The sequence below is a fragment of the Onychomys torridus genome, chromosome 2 (genome assembly GCF_903995425.1).
Source record: "Onychomys torridus chromosome 2, mOncTor1.1, whole genome shotgun sequence".
NCBI classification, from domain to species: Eukaryota; Metazoa; Chordata; class Mammalia; order Rodentia; family Cricetidae; genus Onychomys; species Onychomys torridus.
Window position 1 is genome coordinate 147,756,981 of NC_050444.1, and position 19,380 is coordinate 147,776,360.

A 19,380-nucleotide genomic window follows, 5' to 3' on the forward strand; every position below is an offset into this window, starting at 1 on the left:
CCCAATTTTACACTGTGCCTGGACTCCAGCCCATTCAAAGAAGGCAGGTGGGGGTACGGATTCCAAAGCTGGACCCACTGGGGAATAGACATCTTGGCTCAGAAACCCTTGCAGGGCTGGACTCTGCAGGACTGGAAGGGAAGTTAGAATCTGAGGTACACCCTCTTGTCCAGGTCCTTTATTTGGGGCAGAATACCCAGAAGAGATCATCTCCCCAAAACCCAACGTATACACTCTCAGACTAGCACTGAACCACTGTCCATGGGCAGTTTCTCTGCCCTATATCTTCAGGCCCCTCAGGTGGATGTGTCCATTTCAGGGATCTCAGTGGACACTTCTGTGGGCACGCCCAGGCGCTGGGGGGGCACATACGAGCCCATGCCCGCTGCCCTCTCAGCCTCTTCCTGACTGTAGGGTTCGATGCTCAGCTGCTTCAGCCTGGGAGGAAGAAGAATAGGTGTTTGGAGCTGATCAGATGCAAGACACACCTGCATGACACCCATCCACCACCTCCTGACCCCTTCATACCTTTTCTTGTGGTCTTTGGATCGGAAGTGGGTCTTCAGATTGGCGGAATCGATGAAGTACCTCCTGCAGGGATGTAGGGTGAAGGGAAAGAGTAAAGAGGTGAGGGCTTTCAGGTATGCTTACTTCCCGGGCCCTAACTCGTTCCCGGACACCAGATTCCGAGCCCGAAGAGATGGGAGGCGGGCTGACCCACGGGGTCCCAAGACAGGAGACCCCACGCGCCTCGCCGCCCGGATCTCACCGCAATGGGCTGGTACCTCAAACCCTGCTGGCCCCGGGCTGGACTCACGCGCAGGCCAGACAGCGATGCAGGCCGCCCCCTGGCAGGTCCGGGTCGGGCTCGGCGTCCAGCTCTGGCTTGGGCCGCGGGAGTCCCTGCGGCCGCAGCTCGCGGTGAATCTCATCCAGATCCGGCCGCCGCTTCTTGGCCTTCATCTGGCGGGCTAAGGAATGTGCTCGGTGCGCGCCGGTCCTGCGGGAGCGACCCATGATCAGTGACACCAAGACCAGGAGCAGGGAGGAGGGAAAGACCCACACGTGTTGGCGCTTCCGGGCCGCTCGATGACGTCACGAGGGTCCGCCCGGGGGCGGAGCAGGGTCGCCCAGACCGCCTCTGATGACGTCACGAACGGGCTGGTGGCTGGAGCGCCCCCGGGTGGCCGTGGATGATAATGACTGGCTCTTTGCGGGGCAGTGGCGTGCCTCGGGGTAGCGGATCCTTCTATCTGCCGGCCCTATCATCACCTCCCGGTTTCCATACCTCGGATTTCAGTTGGAGAGGATACTTTCAACGTCTCTGGAAAGCACTGATAAGGTTGTGCCATGAATAAATTATTTCATAAATGAGAATAAGTTTGGAATCACGATGGGGCACCCAGAGGGTTACCCCCAGGCTCTAGCAAAGGGCCTCTTCTCGCCTCTCGCCGTCATTTTCTTGGGTCTATGTCTCTTCTGTCCTCCCTCTTAGGCAAATTCACGGGGCAAAGAGTGGAGAATTGTTTCCCAGAGAATCTAGCACCTGGGGAGCGGTTCCATCCTTGAAGAGCTTTTCTGTTTTTTGGTTGGTTGGTTGGTTGGTTTTTCATTGCTGGGGATGGAACCCAGGGCCTCACAGATGCCAGGCAGCCGGTCTAACGGGCAGACTACATCTCCTGCCCAAGAGGAAATGTTGCTAGAAGAACCCTCATCTCTGCTTTCTTTCTCTGTGCTCATGCTCCTAGGAGAGGGCTGGCAGGAAAAGGGGGAAATAAATAACCAAGAAGTGTGTGCTCAGAGTGAGGAGAGGACCAGAGGGCCTTTCTTCGCTCATCTTGGCCTGGTGCCGCTCAGGCTGGCCAGAGCCAACCCCATCGTATGGGGGCAGAGGACCTCAGCAATAATTCAGGTTGCCAGGAAACAGGGAGACGGGCACGTGCATCCCTGGGGAGAACAGGTTTCTAGGCCAGACAAAGGAGTGAAATGGAAGCCCAGAGTGCTCACTGGAGGTGGACTGGGGACCTTCCCACTCCAGCTCATGAAGGCTGAGTAGAGGTACAGGGCGGGGCCCCGAGGAAAACATGGCGAGTATGGCTACAATCATAGGATGCACAGGTGTGGGTCCTGCACTCAAGCGTTTGAGTGGAAAACGTTTTCTGCAGCTATTCTAAGAGTTGAACAACCGCCAGTATTCCAAAGTGCAGGAAAATGGACTCTCCATTCCTTAACTTTGGCCAATATGGGTCAAGACAAGGGGCTGAGGTGGCCCAAGCCTGCCCCAACCTCAGAATCACTGGGATCGGGTTTACCTGCTCGGCACTGTGCCAGCTGGGGAGAATGGTGCATCTTTCATGAAGTCACCAGATCCCTGGGACAGGCTCTTGGTTCCTCCAAGTGTCTGGAGCCAGATCCACTGGTGCTCATTGAACTACCATCTTCTGTGTTTGGGTGCCAGGCTCCTCTCCCCTGCAGCCATGAACCAAGCTTTCTGGAAAGCTTACAAGTCTAAAGTGCTACAGACTCTGGGTGGAGAATCTGAAGAGGACCTGGCAGAGGAGGTGGGTACTGGCTATGTTTTCTGGAACAGAGGGACAGCAAAGGCGGGGTGGGGTAAGTATAAAGAGGGTTAAACAAGCTGGAGAGGAGATAGAGTCTTTTATGCAAAGATTGTAGGCCCATTCAGGGTGCAATGATGGAGGTGTTCAAAAGCACAGGAAAGGGGAGAGCTGGGCCATGGGCGAAGGAGTCACTGACTCCAAGGATCTCGTGAACTGCCATAAGATAAAGATCGTTCTAATGCCACTTGGCAGTGGCGACAGAAGTCCGTGAAGCTCGTCACAGCTTTCTAGTAGACAAAGCTAAGAAGTGCGGTAGTCCTTATGCTCTGTGGGCCACAGTAGCAGCACTCCACCAAAGCCGTACTTAGACCACACTTAGTTCTGTAGGGGAGGGCAGAAAGGGCTTTGGACCAGGAGTTTATGTCTGGAAGTCGTGGTAAGTAGCAGTCACACAAATGGATGAGGCAGGGGTGGGAACCAGCCCCGTGGGGGTGGGTGAGAGGGTGGGTAAGCATATGCCTGGACACGCTGGTGTCCAAGGCTGGGATTCTATGGACATGTCTGTAGGAAAAAGCTACAATTGGTGCCTCCATGGAAACTCCAGTACAGGTGTGAACTGGATTTAGTGATTTTTTTTTGTCTTTTGTTTGTTTTGTTTGTTGTTTGTTTTTCGAGACAGGGTTTCTCTGTTTAGCTTTGTGCCTTTCCTGGAACTCACTCTGTAGCCCAGGCAGGCCTCAGAACTCACAGAGATCCGCCTGGCTCTGCCTCCTGAGTGCTGGGATTAAAGGCGTGCGCCACCACTGCCCGGCGGATTTAGTGATTTTTGTATGGATATGCATTTTAAGCAGGATTCTGTACCTGTATGCTTTCATGTAGGCATTTGCAGGTGTTGCATTTGGTTGTAGAGAAATTTTGACAGCTCTGCATAGGCCTCTGTTTAGCTAGCTGCCTGCAGGAATGGGTTGTTTAACCACATGAGTGTCTTTGTGTGACTGCGTAACAGCTCATATATCTATACACAGAAGAAAAGGGGTAGCCACAAAGAGGCATGCTCACGTACAGGTGTGTGTCTGTAGTCGTGGGCATAGTGTGCCCTTGTCCACTCTGTGTGTGTTTGGGTATGCGTGGGAGTGGGCAAACGTATGTGCTTAAAGGTATCTATAGAGATTCACCACGCAAGCCTGTGTATTGACCAGAGGCGTTACGTAGTCTACCTGTGAGCATCCCATGTGCCCTAGTGGAGATGCAAAGTGGGTGTATAAGAGGGTGGGTGTGCACTGGCTAGCAATGGGGCCTCTCTTATGCTGGCTGGGTGGGGTCTTGTGTCCCAGAAGGAGAACCCAGCATTAGTGGAGTCTGAGGCGGCAGAAACCCCGGAGGAGGCCTTCAACCCCATGTCACAGCTGGCCCGAAGGGTGAGTTCTCCAGGCTTCCACCCAACCCTGGGAAGCCTGGCAGAGGCTGTGGTGAAGCTCCAGGAGGCTTGGCGGCATGCATTCCTGACTCTCAGCTCCTTCTTCCCAGGTTCAGGGGGTTGGGGTGAAGGGCTGGCTGTCAATGTCATCTCTGTTTAACAAAGAAGATGAAGGCAAGCTGCTGCCACCAGAGCCCTGCGCTGATCAGTACGTGTGGCCTTAGGGGGTGGGGTGGTGAGGGGTGGAAGGGTCCTAAAATCTCTTCTGCCACGTTGCTCCCTCTGCTCTGTTCATCACCCCTGTATGCTCCGGCCACTTATCAGGACACAGCGGGTTAGATCTCTTGGGACTGAGGTAACGGGAAGTCCTTATGGGTAGCTCCTCCCTCTTCCTCAGGATGGCCAACTCCCTAGAACCCAGGACAGCAGAGAAGGCCTTTTTAGGTGCCTGCAAGGAAGTGTGGTCTAGATGGTAGATCCTCACCCTCCAAAGCAGCGGTGACCAAACATAGGTTCCCTCCCTCTGATTCTCTTGGTGTACAGAGAGACCCGAGGGTCCCAGAGGACCCCCAAGGCACACCGGTTTGGAAAGCACTGCTTTATAAGCTCTTGGATGTTGAGATCAGACCTAGGGTTTATTCTCTGCTGGCCCTGTCTCTGCACACACTGCATCTCTGCCTTTTCTTCAGCCCTGCGCACCCACCCATCACATTCCCTTCTGCTCTGCCCCCCCCCCCCCCCCCCCCCCGCCATCCACTATTCTAGCCTCCGAGAGGTTCCTTTGCTCCCCACCCCCTAACCTCCTCTGCCTGCCGGTTCCAGTCCTCTGAGGACTCTTCCAGAGGCAAGTCCCCTTCTTCGGGCATTATCACACACACCGCCCCCCCCCCCCTACGTCCTTCCGCACGTCGCTTCCACCTCTTCCCCCCTAACTATCTGTGCTAGGATTTCCTCCACTTTCTCCCGCGTACCCAATTCCTCTTCCCTCAATCCTAGAGCCTAGCCACTTCGCTCGCCTGGCTCTGCCCGCCTCCCGCGAGGGGGGCTGTGTGTGTCCCTCCTATGGGGTCTGAACAAGCCCACCCACTCTCTCTCGTGCCCTTCCCCTCTTAGAGACCCTCCCTGGCTTTCCGGACCTGGCTTGTTTCCGTTAGTCTATTCTCTCTGCACCGGAGTTCCTTCTCCAAACTCCTGACGCTCCACCCAACTCGGGGATCCCGGGTCCCCTCTGCCCAGCCCTCTCACGTCCTCTCCTGACCCTGTCGCACTTCACCGTTTTCCCCCAGAGCCTCTGAACCCTCCCTTTGCTTGCAGGGCCCTGACCTTGCCCCGACTCCCCCCTGACCGCACCTCTTGTCCCTTCTCCTGCCCACTGTCCCCTTCTGGGACCCGGGGCCAGCCCGCTGACCCCGCCTCTCCTGCAGCCCGCTGGCGGCGCCTCCCCCGTCGCAGGCGGCCGCCGCCGACACGGAGCCGCGCGGGCCGGGATTCTGGGACGCGTTCGCCAGCAGATGGCAGCAGCAGCAGCAGGCGGCGGCGTCCATGCTGCGCGGCGTGGAGACCCCCGCGGAGCGGGACCCCGAGCCCGGGGACAAGCCTGCCGAGGAGGCCACGGAGTGCCCTGAGACCCGGGAGGGGGACCCCGCTGCAGGCTTCAAGTGGGGCTTCCTCACCCACAAACTGGCAGAGATGAGGGTGAAGACCGCGCCCAAGGGCGACTAGCAGGGGCCCGCCCTTCCCTCCCTCCCTCCCATAAAACCTCCTGGATCGACACCCCGTGTGACCGTGTCTTTTCTTTCCCGACAACAGGAAAAGCTACTTTTAGGTGGGCGATCTCGGGTGTGTGGGGGGCTCTAGCTAAAGGGTTCCTCACCTTCCTTGCCGACAGAAGTGCCGAGACACTCCAGGTGGCAGGATGGGTAGCCTTAGACTTAAGGTACAACTTTCCAGAAAGCCCCAGGGCGTGCGCTCCACTGCCCTGTCCCGCTGGTGGCCCAGCGGCAGACGCTGATTCAAAATGTGTGAAAATCCTGGAATTAACGAACGAGGCAGCTCTCTACCAGCGGGTCCCAGACAAGGGTTTGTTGAGGAACAAAATGCGGCTGCCCGTGTGAGCTCAGAGAGGATGAGGCAAAGCGGGTATTTGTGGGAAGTTTCCTGGAGGAGGCTGTGCTGTGTGATCTTCGAAGAATGCAGTTAGGAAACCTAAGGCAGAGGAGGGGATCCTGAACAAAGGCTTCGACGAGAACCTGTGAAGAAAACCTGCGACTTTGTGCGGTCTGGAGGGAGGGGGAGAGGCACTCTGCTGGAAATACAGCTCGGTTGGTAGAGGGCTTGCCTAGCTGCATGAAGCTCTGGGATCGATCCCCAGTTATCACATAAACCTCAGTGGTTGCTAGCAGGGTGAGACTGGCCGGGAGGGACGGACACACCACAACACACACACACACACACACACACACACACCCCAGGTTACAGATGGCGAAATCCTGACCCAAGGGTGCCCCAGTTTTAATGATTTCCATTCCGGACCCCCCACAACTCAGACTTTCTTACCTCGGGACCATAGGGGACGGGAAGGGAACGCGAAGCTCCAAGAATTCTGGGTGGCTTAAGCAAGCTGCGCTTATTGAGCACTTTCCATATTCCAGACACATTTGCCCACGTGGATTACAACTACTCCAGAACGCTATTTACTCCTTTAACAACCGAGAAAAGCGGAGTGCTTGGCCAAGGTCACACTCAGCCTGGAACCCACACTCAAAACCCACACACTCAGCCACGCACACCAGTCCTCCCCTTTCCCTAACCTCTGCCCGCTGAACCACACTCATGGTCCTTTAATTAAACAATCTTTTAGCTTTATTCAGTAGTTCGCTCATCTCCCACCCCAGTCCATCGCTGCTCACATTCAGCCCCCCCCCCCCCCCCCTTCCTCAGTCTGCGCCCGGCCCTTGTGGTCCCGCCTGCTCAGGGTGCAGACGGGGAAAACAGATCTGGGCAAAGGGTTTGTTCCCCGACGAGGCGAGCTCTCCGGGAGCCGCCTCCGGTGCCGTGCTGCTCACACCTCGGACTCGCGCGGCGGGGCGCGCGCGCGCTGGCAGCCGTACAACCACTGGATGACGCGCGCGTTGCGTTCCACCACTGACACCGAGGGGCGTCCGTCCCGGGCGGACCCCGCCGCCTCCGAGCCGCCGCCACCGCCGCCTCCCGCACAGTCCGGGCTGCCCGCGTCCCCGTCACCGGATGTCCAATCGCTGGTGTCCCCGGAGCCGGGCGGCGGCGACGTTGCGACCTGCGGGCTGTGCTCGGCGCCCCAGCTCTGCGGGGAGAAGCGCTCGGCGCCCAGCACCTCCACCAGCGCGCGCTCCAGGCCGCAGTAGTTGAAGAAGCGCTCCTTCTCCGACAGCGGCAGCGAGCACGTGGGACACAACGCTCTCTTCCCTGTGGCCTCCGGAGCATCCGGGGACCCAGCCCAGTCCGCAGGAGCCGCGGGTCTCTCTGTAGGTCCCGGGCTGCTCGGGGCAGCATCCCGGGGGGCGCCCAGGAAGAGGCGTCGTACTAGCCCCTGGCCCTTGGCGTTCTCTTTGTTCACCGAAGCCTTGCAGTCCCGCTTCTGGCGGTAGAAGATGAGGGAGTCAGGCCTTGGCTGTCGCCTGCCGCTACCTCGGCGGGCAGGCCCAGGCGTCCTGGGCGATGCAGAGGCCCCCAGCTCATTGCAAGGGTGTGGCGTCAGCGGTCCTGGTCCCCCTCGCAGGGCTGGCTCCTGACGACGTACTATCACCTGCTGCGTCTTGACGTACTTGGCTTTGTCGGCCTCCAGCCTCTCCACGGCGCTGGGGGTTCGTGCCCTCGATGGCGTGGAAGGAGAGGCCAGGAGCATCTTAGTGGAGCTGGGCAGGTCAGTGCTCCATACACAGTTAGGGATGCACAAGTAGTTGAGGAGCAGCGAACAATTGTCTGGAGTTCCTGGGGCCTGCAGGGAGAGAGGAACTGTCTGGAAGAGGGTAGGTTGTCCCTGCCCCTCTCCTGCAGGCATTCCTGGGTAGAGGATCAGCCAGTCACCCCTCCCCCATCAGCTGGTGCCATGCCCAGGGATCAAGAGCTAGATCCACTCCTCCCCAATCCTTAAGAGGCATTGGATAATTTGGGGGGAGGGGATTTATGCCCCTTTGAGAGTGCTCTGATCTGGCCCCTGGTACAAGCAAGCAGGACACTTGGAAAGGAAAATCAGGCGGGCCCTAGCTCAATTCCCGAAACCGACTTTAACCGGAAAAAATACCTCTTCCCAATAGAGCAACTTCAAGCCTAAGACAAGGAGGTTCGGCGGCCACAGGCTGCCTGCAGCCGGCCCACCCTTCCCGCCCCCAAGCACCGAGGTCAGGGACATAACCATAGGGTAGAAGCCTCTAGGAACTGCTGCCAGCTTCCTTGCCCAGGCCCAGCACGGCTATTCAGGAAGGAGAGGGAGGTGGTCCCCGGGCCGTGTCAGTCTCTACTGCCAGCCACTGTGTGCTGCCCTATGCCAAGTGGACTCCAGAAACACCTAACCGGCAAACACCACCTCGTCCAACCCCTGCACTTCCATTTCAGAAGCCAGGACAATGGCCAGGAGAGGAAAGGGCTTGTATGGGTCCTTTTGAGAATTAGGGTGCCACCTGGGACCCAGGTTTCTCGCCTTATCGTGCAGATCGAGACCGTCTTGGACCTCCTGCTTGCCGGTCAGAACTCCTCTCTGGTGTTTGGGTTCTTCTTCTGGTGCTTTGGGTCCCAGCAGGAACCCCTAGTCTCACTAAGCAGCTCCCGACACTGAGTCTGCCACCCAGAAATCTGCCCTCGGGTCCCTGCCGGCTTCTCATCCAGAAACCTCTGACCCATCTTCTTCACCTCCCTTGTCCTGGGGGAAAGGGCCGGAGGGACAGTAAATCAGGAGCTGACAGTTTCCTCCTCGTTAGCTAACAGAATGGGCCACCCACATGGCTCAACACACCCACCCCTGTCCTTCGAGTTCCCGTTCCCAGACAGCTGAAAGACACTTATTGGTTCTGAGGTCTGAAGGGACCTTGCTTCCGGAGGCAAAAAGGCACAGACTAGGCAAGGATTTGTGAAGAAGGATGTGCCCTCCACCCTTCACAGAGGCCTTGGAGCAGAGACCCTGGCCACTTCAGCCCTGGCCCAACCTGTGAAACTTTCCACACACTGCCACTGTGACTGAAACCTAGGCAGCAAGAACAGCCTGCCAGTGTCCCACTCTATTCACTCAGGGACTATTCTGGGTTAGATGCCAAGGTCCCAGGAGGGCACTGAGCTTGTCCTGACCTCATGGACGGCCTCTGTCCCCTCCTTCTCTCTTTAGCCTTGAGCAAGGAGGCTATAAAAAGTCCCTAAACACAAGGACCAAAATAGTCTACTGTCCCCTGCTTCTTCCCTGTGTTCTGGGCTGACTTTGATGTTTGACCACAGACGGCCCATGCTAGACTGGTAGTCAGTCTTGTCCTCTCTGTCCCTGCTACCTACCCTCTCCCAGCCCTTGAGTTAGAAATTCCAACTCTGTCCACTTAGAGGCTTCAGCTCTCAACATTGGTGCCTCCTAGTTTAGTAACTTGGCACTAGCCTCCTTACCATCAGCCCCAAGGTACCCTCCTGTCCTGATACCCTCCCACCCAGATGCACTCACCTCCGTGTAGAGACACCGAGTTGCTGCAGGGGTCCCTTGGCAGGCCCAGACTGAAAGCCAGAGGGACAGCGGGGACCAGGGAGTAACTTCGGTGGCAGCCAAGCCTTACTCTCCACAGGAAAAGCGAAGAGCCTCCACCCCCGAGGTTAACCCTTCCTGACCCAGAGCTCAGACTCAATTAACTCCTTCCTGACCAGTCTTGGCGCTGACAGGACCTGTGAGCCGTGTCCAGCAACTTTGCAGATGGTTAAATCAGTTCTGTCGGGTTCGATGGTTGCCATGGAGGTACTGTAAACTTGGGCTGAAGTACCATGACCCCAAATGAGACCTTCTACTCCCCAGGCTCCCTCTGAAGTCTCCATGCTCTGACTGGTGGGCAGAAGAGGGTGCTATGTCATTTGCTTTTCCCCTCTGGCGGGTATAGGCCTGTTTTAATGCTGGCATTGGAGTGTGGCAAGCCTGCTCTTCCTAGAGATGAGCCGGGCATCTGCAGCCTAAGGGTGGGTGAGGGTGCTGCAGGTGTGTTGAGAGCCTGTCCCAGCAAGACTTAGCATGAGGTTTGAGCAAGAACTCAGTGGTCCTGCCCCAGCGATGGCAAACCGGAAGGGTGTGCTGGAAGAGGTCCTCCAGGGATCCTACCTGGGATCCCTAGTGGTCCAGCCGACTCTTCTCTGACCCATTTATCTCAAGGGGAAGTCCTAGCCATGAAGGAGCCCTACCCCTCTAAGGAGGTCAACTCCTTAGCACTAGAGTTCAAAGGCTGGGGCTCAGCTCTGCCTCTGCTTCTCTCCCAGTTGGGCCCACCCCCTACCAGCCAGACCACTTAGCAGCGAAAACCCTTCTCCCTCCCTCCCTTCTAACACTTTTAATGATCCAAGGCCCATTTCCATCTATGCGCTTGATCTCCCTTGTGCCCTCTCCCTTGAGTCCCTAGATAGGGCTCAGCAGGATTAGTAACCCCACTTCCTGGGGAGGAAATGAATAAAGCAGAAGGGACATGTGCAGACCCCCAAAGTCCTCTCTCTCCTCTGCCCCCATGTCTGTCTGGCAAGACCCAGAGTGTCTGAGAACCCAAGGCTCATCACCTGTCAAGAAGATGCTGTTACCTTCCCTAGGCCTGGAATGGGATGGGAAGACACACAACATACCTGATGGTAAATGGCGCTAGCTAGGAAGAGAGGGGTGGAGGAGGCTCCTCTGGCTTCCTACCTGGGGAGCCTGCCGGATTTCTCCTACCCTGTTTGTGTGAAGGAGAAGCCTATCCATAGGAGTGCTACCCTCTCCACAGGTGAACGCTCCATCACCCAGAGGTCAAAGGTCAGTGCTTGGACCTGGTCCCCCCACCCCTGGTCCCTGAGCTTCTGTGAGCCCCTGGATCCCTGTCCCACTGTTATGAAGGGGAGGAAGGGGTATTTTTTTTTTTTTTGCCCTTAACGACAAAATTGTCTTGTTACAGCATTTGACAAAATACTTCCAGAACATTGTCACAATCCGTCTCGAAGACAATCTTTAGGGTTGAGTTTATCATTTTTCCCATTTTAGAGCTGAAGAGACTGAGGCTGGGAGTAGGGAAATGAGTTGTCCAAACTCACACGATGAAGAACAACGGCGAAGGGGTGTCAAGTAGACCGGGCTAACCTTGAACTTCTGATCCTCCTATCCCCACCTCTAGAATGCTGGAACTACAGGCATGAGCCACAGTGCCTGATTTCGTGCAGGCCCTGTGTATGCTAAGCAAGCCCTCCACCAACTGAGCTGCTTTTCACCCCAACAGGTAACTTCTATTGAGGAAGATGTATGTGCTAAGGGCTGTTCTTGTTCCTTCACACCGTGGTCATGTATTTAATCCAAGGAAACGGTCCCTTCTAGTTTTGTAGATGCAGGTAGGGTACAGGCCAGTAGCCCTGTGGCCTGAGCATGAAGGGGTTAAGCAGGGGGGAGACCGGGCGGGGGCCCAGCTGGGATGCTATCAATGGCAGGAAACCTGGCCTGCCAGGGAGAGGATGGGGCCTAGTGTCTCACTGAGGCCACCCCCACCCCTTTGCTTTTAAAGGAGCATCCGGGTTAGGTGGAGGGACTGGCAGGGGCCCCTTCACAGCTGTGTTCTGGGGGATCAAGAACAGATGCTAGACTACTGGAAAGGGAACCCAGGCGGTAACAGGGGGGTCATCCTGATTGGATGTCTGGTTTTCCATACTTCTGAAATGAGCCTGGCTCCCTCTCAGTACTTAATCAGAGGGCAGAGACTTAGGGAGCCATAGTCAGAGGGTAGTGCCATGGCTATGCTCTTGGGGGTCTTTAGTTGGAGGGGTGAGAGTCTGAGAGCCTTGCTCTCAGGGGTTCCCAGTCTGAAGTGTCAGTGCCTCATGTCAGGATGCCAGTGGACAAAGTGTCCAGGGACAGACACAGACCCAGGAACACACAGCCTAAGAGGCGCACAGAGGAGAAGGCAAATGGGGTGGATACTAGGTGAGGGACCCCAAAAGAGCTGGGGGGAGTAAGAGGAACAAGAAATAGAAGGATGGGAGGTCATATATCTGTCTATCCTAAGAGGATGGGGGCCCACATCCCTCTGTCCTGCGGCCCTCAATTCGCAGGGGCACTCAACAAGGGCCAGATCCTCTCTCTTCCTGGTCATAGGCCCCCAGGGAAATCTTTAAAGTGGCTCCTTCCTGCCCACTAGCCAGGACCTGGGGGAGGGGGAGGCTAAGTCTGAGGGCTGTTTCCTTCCTATATCCGACCTCAGACCTCATTCCCGGAACACCTGAGCTGGGAATGGGCCTGAGTCAGAAGCGGCTCCTTCCAGGAGAGGGTTGACAGGCAGACTGGGAATAGCTCTGGTCAGTGTCGGGAATAGTGAGATAGGCCCCCCGAGAAGCCTTCAGATCTGGCTTCAGACCTCATGCCTGCATGTCACAAAGGAGACTCTTGTTTACTTCTCCCCAGCCAGCCACTGCCCCTAAACCACAGCCATCCACACTTTAGCCTGGTCTTGATTCAAATCCTGACTCTCCACTCTTTTTTGACATTGCCTTCAACAAAAACAACCTCTCTGGGCAGCCCTTCTTGTCAAATGTGGATGAGACGTGCTTTTGTGTCATTTGAGCGTGGGCTGAGAAATCACGAGCACCTTGTGGCAACCCAGGAATGGTGGATGGATCTGAGCTCTCCTTGGGCTCTCCACCAGCCGCCCTCAGACTTGGACCTGTGGCCTCAGCCTTTTCTCCCTGCACCCCCCACCCCCAGCCTCACTCTCAGCTGCTGGCAGCAGATCATTGGGGACACTTGCCCTGTGCTGTGGGGTCAGCAGACGGGGGTCACATCCTCTTGAGGGACTCATGGGGAGGTTGGCGGCAGAGGTGGAGCAGGGGGACCACAGAGGAAGACTGACCAGCTCTGTTGCAAGGAGACAAAGAAAGCAGATGAAGGGGGTGGGGTGGGGGCGATTTGTTCCGCTTGGATGGGGTGGGGAGCTTCAAAGAGGGGATCTGAGCAGGGCCTGGAGGGGATTGTTGTTTGGGCTAGGGCTGAAAGAGCCCTGATAGCCTCAGGTCAGAGGACAGCAGGAGCTGGGGTCCCAGGGAGGGCAAGAGGCTCAGAGAGAAGGTGGGGTGCAGAGGATGCAGTGTTGAGAGGGTGCAGGTTTCCGTCAAGACAGGGACTCTGACCTGGAAGGAGGCCCCTGGATGGGCTGGTGGCCTCCCTCAATCCCTGAGAGCGGAGCCAAAGCTCCTCTCTAATTTGCGGCTTTCCATTTGGGGAAAGAATCTTAGCCACAACAATAGCCTGGCCCTGGCGGCTGCCGCTCAGAGGGGTGTGGCTCTGAGCAGAGCCTGGCCCCTAGCACCACGGGGCGTGACCCACAGCGGGGTAGTACAGAGGGAGCTGCCACTGATCATTCGTTCTTCTGAGAACCTGCACAGCTAGTGAGCAATGTATATAAGACAGGTAAGATGCCTACTCTCTTAGTGCTGACCACCTAGTTAGAATAACAGACCAGCTACAACCGATGAGTGTTTCCGGTGCTAGGTACTGTGCAAAGTGCTTTATACTCAGTACCCCCCTTACACATACAAACTCCTGTATGAAGCAGGAATTACTATATTATCCTAACTTTTTTTTCTTCTTTTGCACCCCCACCAGGCAGTTGTAATACTTATCTCTTAGCTGCAACAAAGTATCTTTTTTAAAAAAAAAGATTTATTTATTTATTATGTATACAGAAGAGGGCGCCAGATCTCATTACAGATGGTTGTGAGCCCCATGTGGTTGCTGGGATTGAACTCGGGACCTCTGGAAGAACAGTCAGTGCTCTTAACCTCTGAGCCATCTCTCCAGCCCCTGCAACAAAATATCTTACAAAATCAACTTAAGGAAAAAAAGGTTTGTTTTGCCATTATGGCAGGAAAGGATGGTACCCAGAGCAGGAAGCAGCTGAGGACACTGCAGCCGCAAGCAGGCAGCACAGAGAGACAAAAGCTGCTTCCAGGGCCCCTTTCTCCTGTTCCCTCAGTCAGGACCCCAGCTTGTGAAATGATGCTACCCACCCTTAAAGCCAGCCCCCACTAACTTAGTAGAGATAACCCCCCATTGACATACCCAGAGGCTGGTCTCCTAGGTGACTCTGGGTCCTGTCAAGCTGACAGTATTAACAACAGCTTGTTTGTATACATATGCATATGTATGTGTGGTACTGCCTTCAGCTAGCTCTAGGTCTCTCAGGGAGAGGAGGGAGTTCATTTTTCCAGCCTTTACTTTTATGTAAGTATTTTTATCACTTCGCCAGCCAGATGCCGCCTCTCTCCTGAGAGGTGTTTAGATGCAGCAATGTTTTTAAAGGATGCTGAGCCACAAGAGAATATGAAGGTGCATTTGTTTGTTTCTGGAGCTGCTTGGGCCATAACAGTGATGGTGGGGTTTTTTGTTTAGCTTTGAGATAGGGTTTCACTATGTAATCTACTTGGCCTGGAATTTGCTATATAGACTAGGCGGACCTCAAACTCACAAAAATCCTCCTGCTTCTGCCTCCCAAGTGCCAAGATTAAAGGAGTTTGGCACTATGCCTGACCTATTTTGAGACAGGATCTGAAGTAGCCCAGGTTGACCTTGAACTCTCTACATAGCCAAGGATGACTTCGAACTTCTGATTCTCCCGTTTCTGTCTCCTGAGTGTTGGGATTACAGATGTATGTTACCATCCCCTGTTTTATGGAATGCTGGAGATCAAAACAAAGGTTTTCTGCACACAAGGCAAGCACCCTACTGAGTTACAACTGCAATCCTTTTTAGGTAATCCCTCCTTTACATTCCCATGCAATTCAGCACCACGACCCACCGGTTATCTTCAGAAAACATCTGGATTTCTGTGGCTTCCTATCTTGCTCCATTCCTACCACCTCAAGCCAAGTCATCAGTATCTCTAAGTTGCTGAGATGTTCTCTGCTGAGTTTCCCTTCTGCTAACCTTATTCCTTGGAGTCTGTTCTGAGAGCAATGGCCACAGCAGAGAGCCCTGTATTGCAGGCTGTGGGGGGTCCACCACAATCCTTTTTCCCCCCAGGAAGAGCCATGGGGACCCAAAGAGGCTTCTTACTCAGTGCGGATGGTGGTTTGTGATCAGCATTGGTTTTCAGGGTAGGACTCGCTGTCCACACATGCTCAGTGCTCTGAGCGATGTCACCTTCTTAAAGTCCACCTCAGCTGCTGCTAAGGTCACTGGCTTCCCAGAACAGCCTGGAAATGATGATTGAAGGAAGTTGAGTACAAAGGTCAAGCCACTTGATGTCCCATCCTGCCCTCAAACAGACTGGGTTGCAGCTCATTGGTAAAGCACTTGCCCAGTATGGGTATGTGTGAGGCGCTGAGTTCAGTCTTTAACACCCAAACAAACAGACAGACAAACAGAAAAGAGCCATCAAGCGAGATGCAAACCATGCTGCTCCCCCTTGGAGGTTTAAGAAGTAGCCTGCCTCTTCCACCACTATTGGCCATCAGGAGATAGCAGCATCTCACAACTCTTGACTAACTACACATGATAAATTGCCACAATGACAATATTGCTTCCAAAGTCATCCCATCGTATCTTACAAAATCCACTGGCAAGTTCTTGGAACTGGAGCGGTACTCTTTAGGGAGTGGGTTGTGTCTGGACACCCCCAAAACATAGGGTTGTCCACCAGGGGGCAGGCTGTACCAGGCAGGAAGCTTTCATTAAGCCACCTGGAAGGACTTAGACCATTCTTAAAGCTGACACTGGGTGCTCTGTAATGATAGTTAACCAGCAACCGCAGCCGCTCCTACCCCCAATCCCCCGGACATTAGGAAATGTCTTTACACATGTTATTCTCATTTAGTTAGCAAAACAATTTGGAAAAATAATGTATGATTAAAGCTACTCCTCAGAGGACTAAGTAGCTGGATCAAAGTCTCACAGTAAAAATATTGCCGCTGCTGCCATTGGTTAGTTAACCCCTGACATTTATTAAGCTCTTTGCTACTGTGTGACAAGACTTTTCCTGGGGAGATGCCACACACATGTCTACTCACCCAGACAGGGAGCCCAAGACAGACCAAAGTACAGATACCATCAAAGTCTAGCTTGGTAAACCAGTGAGTTTTATTGGTGTCACTTACAGGATTTGGGGTGAGGGGTTACTTACAGGAACAGAAATTACTCAAAGACCATAAACAGGCATTTCCTGTCCTGACTGCCTGGTCCCAAATAACCAACTCAGAGGCTGAATATGAATTATAAATGCTCAGCCGATAGCTCAGGCTTATTACTAGCTAACTCTTACACTTAAATTAGCCTATATTCCTTATTTACACTCTGCGACGTGGCAGTACCTTTATTAACATGACACGTTCATTTCCTGCTCCCTCTGCATCTGGTTGTCAACTCCTCTGACTCTCTTGACTCCACCCTTCTTTCTCCTATCATTCTCCCTGCATCAAGCTGTCTTGCCCAATCTCTTCTTGCCCTGCTATCAGCCAATCTGCTTTTATTAACAATGAGTGTAATCTACAGCAAAAGGCAGCTGTCACCAAAGCTGATCCCAGCACAGGCAGCAGCTCATAAAAGCTGGAACACACTGCACAGCTTCAGGCAGTTTGACATGCTTGGAGAATGAATGTTCATTCCAGGTGCCCCAGTTGGTCTAAACATTTTTTGCATCATCCAGGCAGCTGGTTTAGTCTCAGAGTCTTCTTAGCAGCTTAGCTGGTCTGGGAGTGACTCTCAGCAGCTTGCCTTGTTTACTATTGGGAGGAAGGGGCCTAGTGAATCTGGTCAATTTTAGGAACTTCCTGAAGCTATTTTGAGTCGTTTAAGGAGCTTCTGGGTAGGATGGACTGTTTCAGTCTCTAAGAAAACTGCTACAGAATATGTGCCAAGGTTGATACTGAGGGACCATCATCAGGCAGCAGGTGCTACACACCTAATAATCCTAGCACTTGAGAGTCTGAGGCAGAAGGATCATGAGTTTGAGGTCAGCCTGGATTCTATAACAAGACATTGGGGGTGGTGAGACTTATTTAATTCTACAATAATTGGGACAGTAAATTATTGGATTGATGGGATAAACAGAATACTGAAATATGATAGGAGTTATTAGTTGCTCAGTTCAACAATACATACATAAGGCTTTCATTTTGTCTTCTTTTTCTTCATTCTCGGTCTGGACAAGAGCCACCACACCTAGTTTGCACCCAGCTTGCTCACCCTTTTCTTGCTCTCTGCTGAGGACTGAACCTAAGCTCTTGAGCATGCAAGGTGTGGTGGTTTGGATGGAAATGGCCCCAACAGGCCCAGAAGGAGAGGCGCTGTTAGAACATGTGGCCTTGTTGGAGGAAGTGTGTCACTAGGGGCGGGCTTTGAGGTTTCAGAAGCTCAAGCCAGGCCCAGTGTCTCTCTCTTCCTGCCTCCTTCTGATCCGGATGTGGAACTCTCAGCTACCAGCACCATGTTTGCCTTCATGCCACCATGCCTTTCACTGTGACGATAATGGACTAAATCTCTGACCTGTAAGCAAGCCCCAATAAAATGGTTCCCTTTACAAGAGTTGCTATGAGCTGGGTGTGGTGTCAAACACTTTAATCCCAGCACCCCAGAGGCTGAGGCTGGTGGATCTCTGAGTTTGAGGACAGCCTGGTCTTGGGGATCAAACCCAAGTCTTGATGTATGCTAGCAAGCTCTCTGCCAACTGAGCCTCAGCCCCAGACTCTCCCTTTGTTCTTGCCATGTATGACTTGTGTCTTCCTCAGCTGCGGGCAGGGTCTACGTGGACTTCTTTGTAACGATCAGTAGTAAGTTTCCATGAATGGGCAGAACCTCTGGGTTTCACAGCAGGAGCTATACCCAGTTTGTTGACAATGATTAACTATTACAAAGACCCTTTGAACTCTTTGGATCCCATGCACGTAAAGGAAATCCTGATGCCAGGAAGTTTCTCCTCTAAAGCCTGGGCCTGGCCGAGATAAACGTCTGATTGAGCTCCAAAGACTTCTCCCCTCAGCCCACTAGAGTGCACCATCATTGTACTTGTGACTAGTCAAGTGTGGGCCCCTTCAACACCGCTGATGAAATTAGAGACACAGGGCGAGACCCCACAGGTCTCTCAGCTTAGGAAACCCATCCCCTGAACTAGGAAAAGCAGGGCCTGGCTGGTTAGTCCTCCAGCCAGCTGGAGAAGGCCCAGCACCTTGGCTAACTCCAGTAATTGTGTTCCAATAAGTGGACTCTAAGAAGAAGGATCACCTCCCAGGAGATGGCCTCTCTGCTCCAGGCCAGCGATGAGGGGAACTAACCCATAGGAGCCTTACAATTCCTCCAGAAGTCCCTCCTTCCAAGCTTCCTGGGCCTGGCCCCCAGAACACTTGTGGCAGATTCCTGTGCTCTTTCAGAGATGAGTCTTTGGAACTGCTGGCTGAGTGTGATGGGTGCATGCTAATATTCCCAGCATTCAGGAGGATCAAGAGTTCAAGACCAGCCTGACCTACAAACATACACTCCTAAGTTTTGTTTGTAATTGTAGTATTTCTGCTGGCCGCACTAGAGTCTCTCCTTGGAAGCCAGCTTGAGAAGTCCTGAGGTAGAGAGCAGTGAGGGGGTCGGGGTTAAGAGGGGAGGCAAATGAAATTGACATACAGCCAGGCGGCGGTGGCACACGCCTTTAATTGGGATTAAAGGAAGCAGAGCCAGGCTGATCTCTATGAGTTCGAGGCCAGCCTGGTCTACAGAGCAAGACCCAGGACAGGCACCAAAACTACACAGAGAAACTCTGTCTCAAAAGAACCAAAAAAATAAAAAAATTAAAAAAAAACCTGACATACATAACATATATGTATAAAAAGAATGTGTCATGATGAAAAACAAAACAATGAGTAGATTCGTTAGCCAGGCAGGTAAAGGTGCTGGCCGCCAAGCCTGATGCCCTGAGTTTGAGGCCCCAGACCTACATGGTAGAAGATAAGAACCGACTCCTGCAAGCTGGCTTCTGACTTCCACATGTGTGTCCTGTCATGCCCACACGAATTCACACAAAATAAATTTTAAAAATATATCTTTTTTTATTGCTTGAAAGAAAGTCCTGCCCTAGAGTCCAATGCCCCAGAGGGACAAGCCTCAACACCTCTTACTGCCTCCCCTGGAACATGCCATAAAAAGAGTCCCAAAGTGGAGACAGGCTCCCAGGCAGGACACTAAAGTGGGGACTTCTCAGTTAGTTA

At 53.8% G+C, this 19,380-nt stretch overlaps 3 protein-coding genes across 5 annotated transcripts; 1 reads left to right on the forward strand and 2 right to left on the reverse strand.

The window, feature by feature from the left end:
- Window positions 1-156: 156 nt before the first annotated feature.
- Window positions 157-1,110, reverse strand: Znf593 (zinc finger protein 593). Its single transcript, XM_036178749.1, has 3 exons — window positions 818-1,110; window positions 529-591; window positions 157-438 (listed from the first exon to the last, which is right to left on the reverse strand). The coding sequence occupies exons 1-3, from the start codon at window positions 1,015-1,017 to the stop codon at window positions 297-299; spliced, it is 405 nt and encodes a 134-aa protein (XP_036034642.1). The 5' UTR covers window positions 1,018-1,110; the 3' UTR covers window positions 157-296.
- On the forward strand, window positions 239-5,751 carry C2H1orf232 (chromosome 2 C1orf232 homolog). The gene is made up of 5 exons (XM_036178748.1): window positions 239-1,342; window positions 2,459-2,561; window positions 3,896-3,979; window positions 4,089-4,186; window positions 5,403-5,751. Exons 1-5 carry the CDS (start codon window positions 1,194-1,196, stop codon window positions 5,698-5,700), a joined length of 732 nt encoding a protein of 243 aa, XP_036034641.1. The 5' UTR covers window positions 239-1,193; the 3' UTR covers window positions 5,701-5,751.
- A 1,071-nt stretch (window positions 5,752-6,822) lies between these two features.
- On the reverse strand, window positions 6,823-15,294 carry Fam110d (family with sequence similarity 110 member D). 3 transcript variants are annotated; one of them, XM_036179095.1, is made up of 2 exons: window positions 15,248-15,294; window positions 6,823-7,954 (listed from the first exon to the last, which is right to left on the reverse strand). In XM_036179095.1, exon 2 carries the CDS (start codon window positions 7,859-7,861, stop codon window positions 7,040-7,042), a length of 822 nt encoding a protein of 273 aa, XP_036034988.1. In that variant the 5' UTR covers window positions 7,862-7,954; window positions 15,248-15,294; the 3' UTR covers window positions 6,823-7,039. The 3 variants fall into 3 exon arrangements, with proteins under 3 accessions (XP_036034988.1, XP_036034987.1, XP_036034986.1); XM_036179094.1 differs by lacking the exon at window positions 15,248-15,294 and adding an exon at window positions 9,656-9,720; XM_036179093.1 differs by lacking the exon at window positions 15,248-15,294 and adding an exon at window positions 9,656-9,720 and having other exon boundaries at window positions 6,823-8,875.
- Between the last annotated feature and the right edge of the window lie 4,086 nt (window positions 15,295-19,380).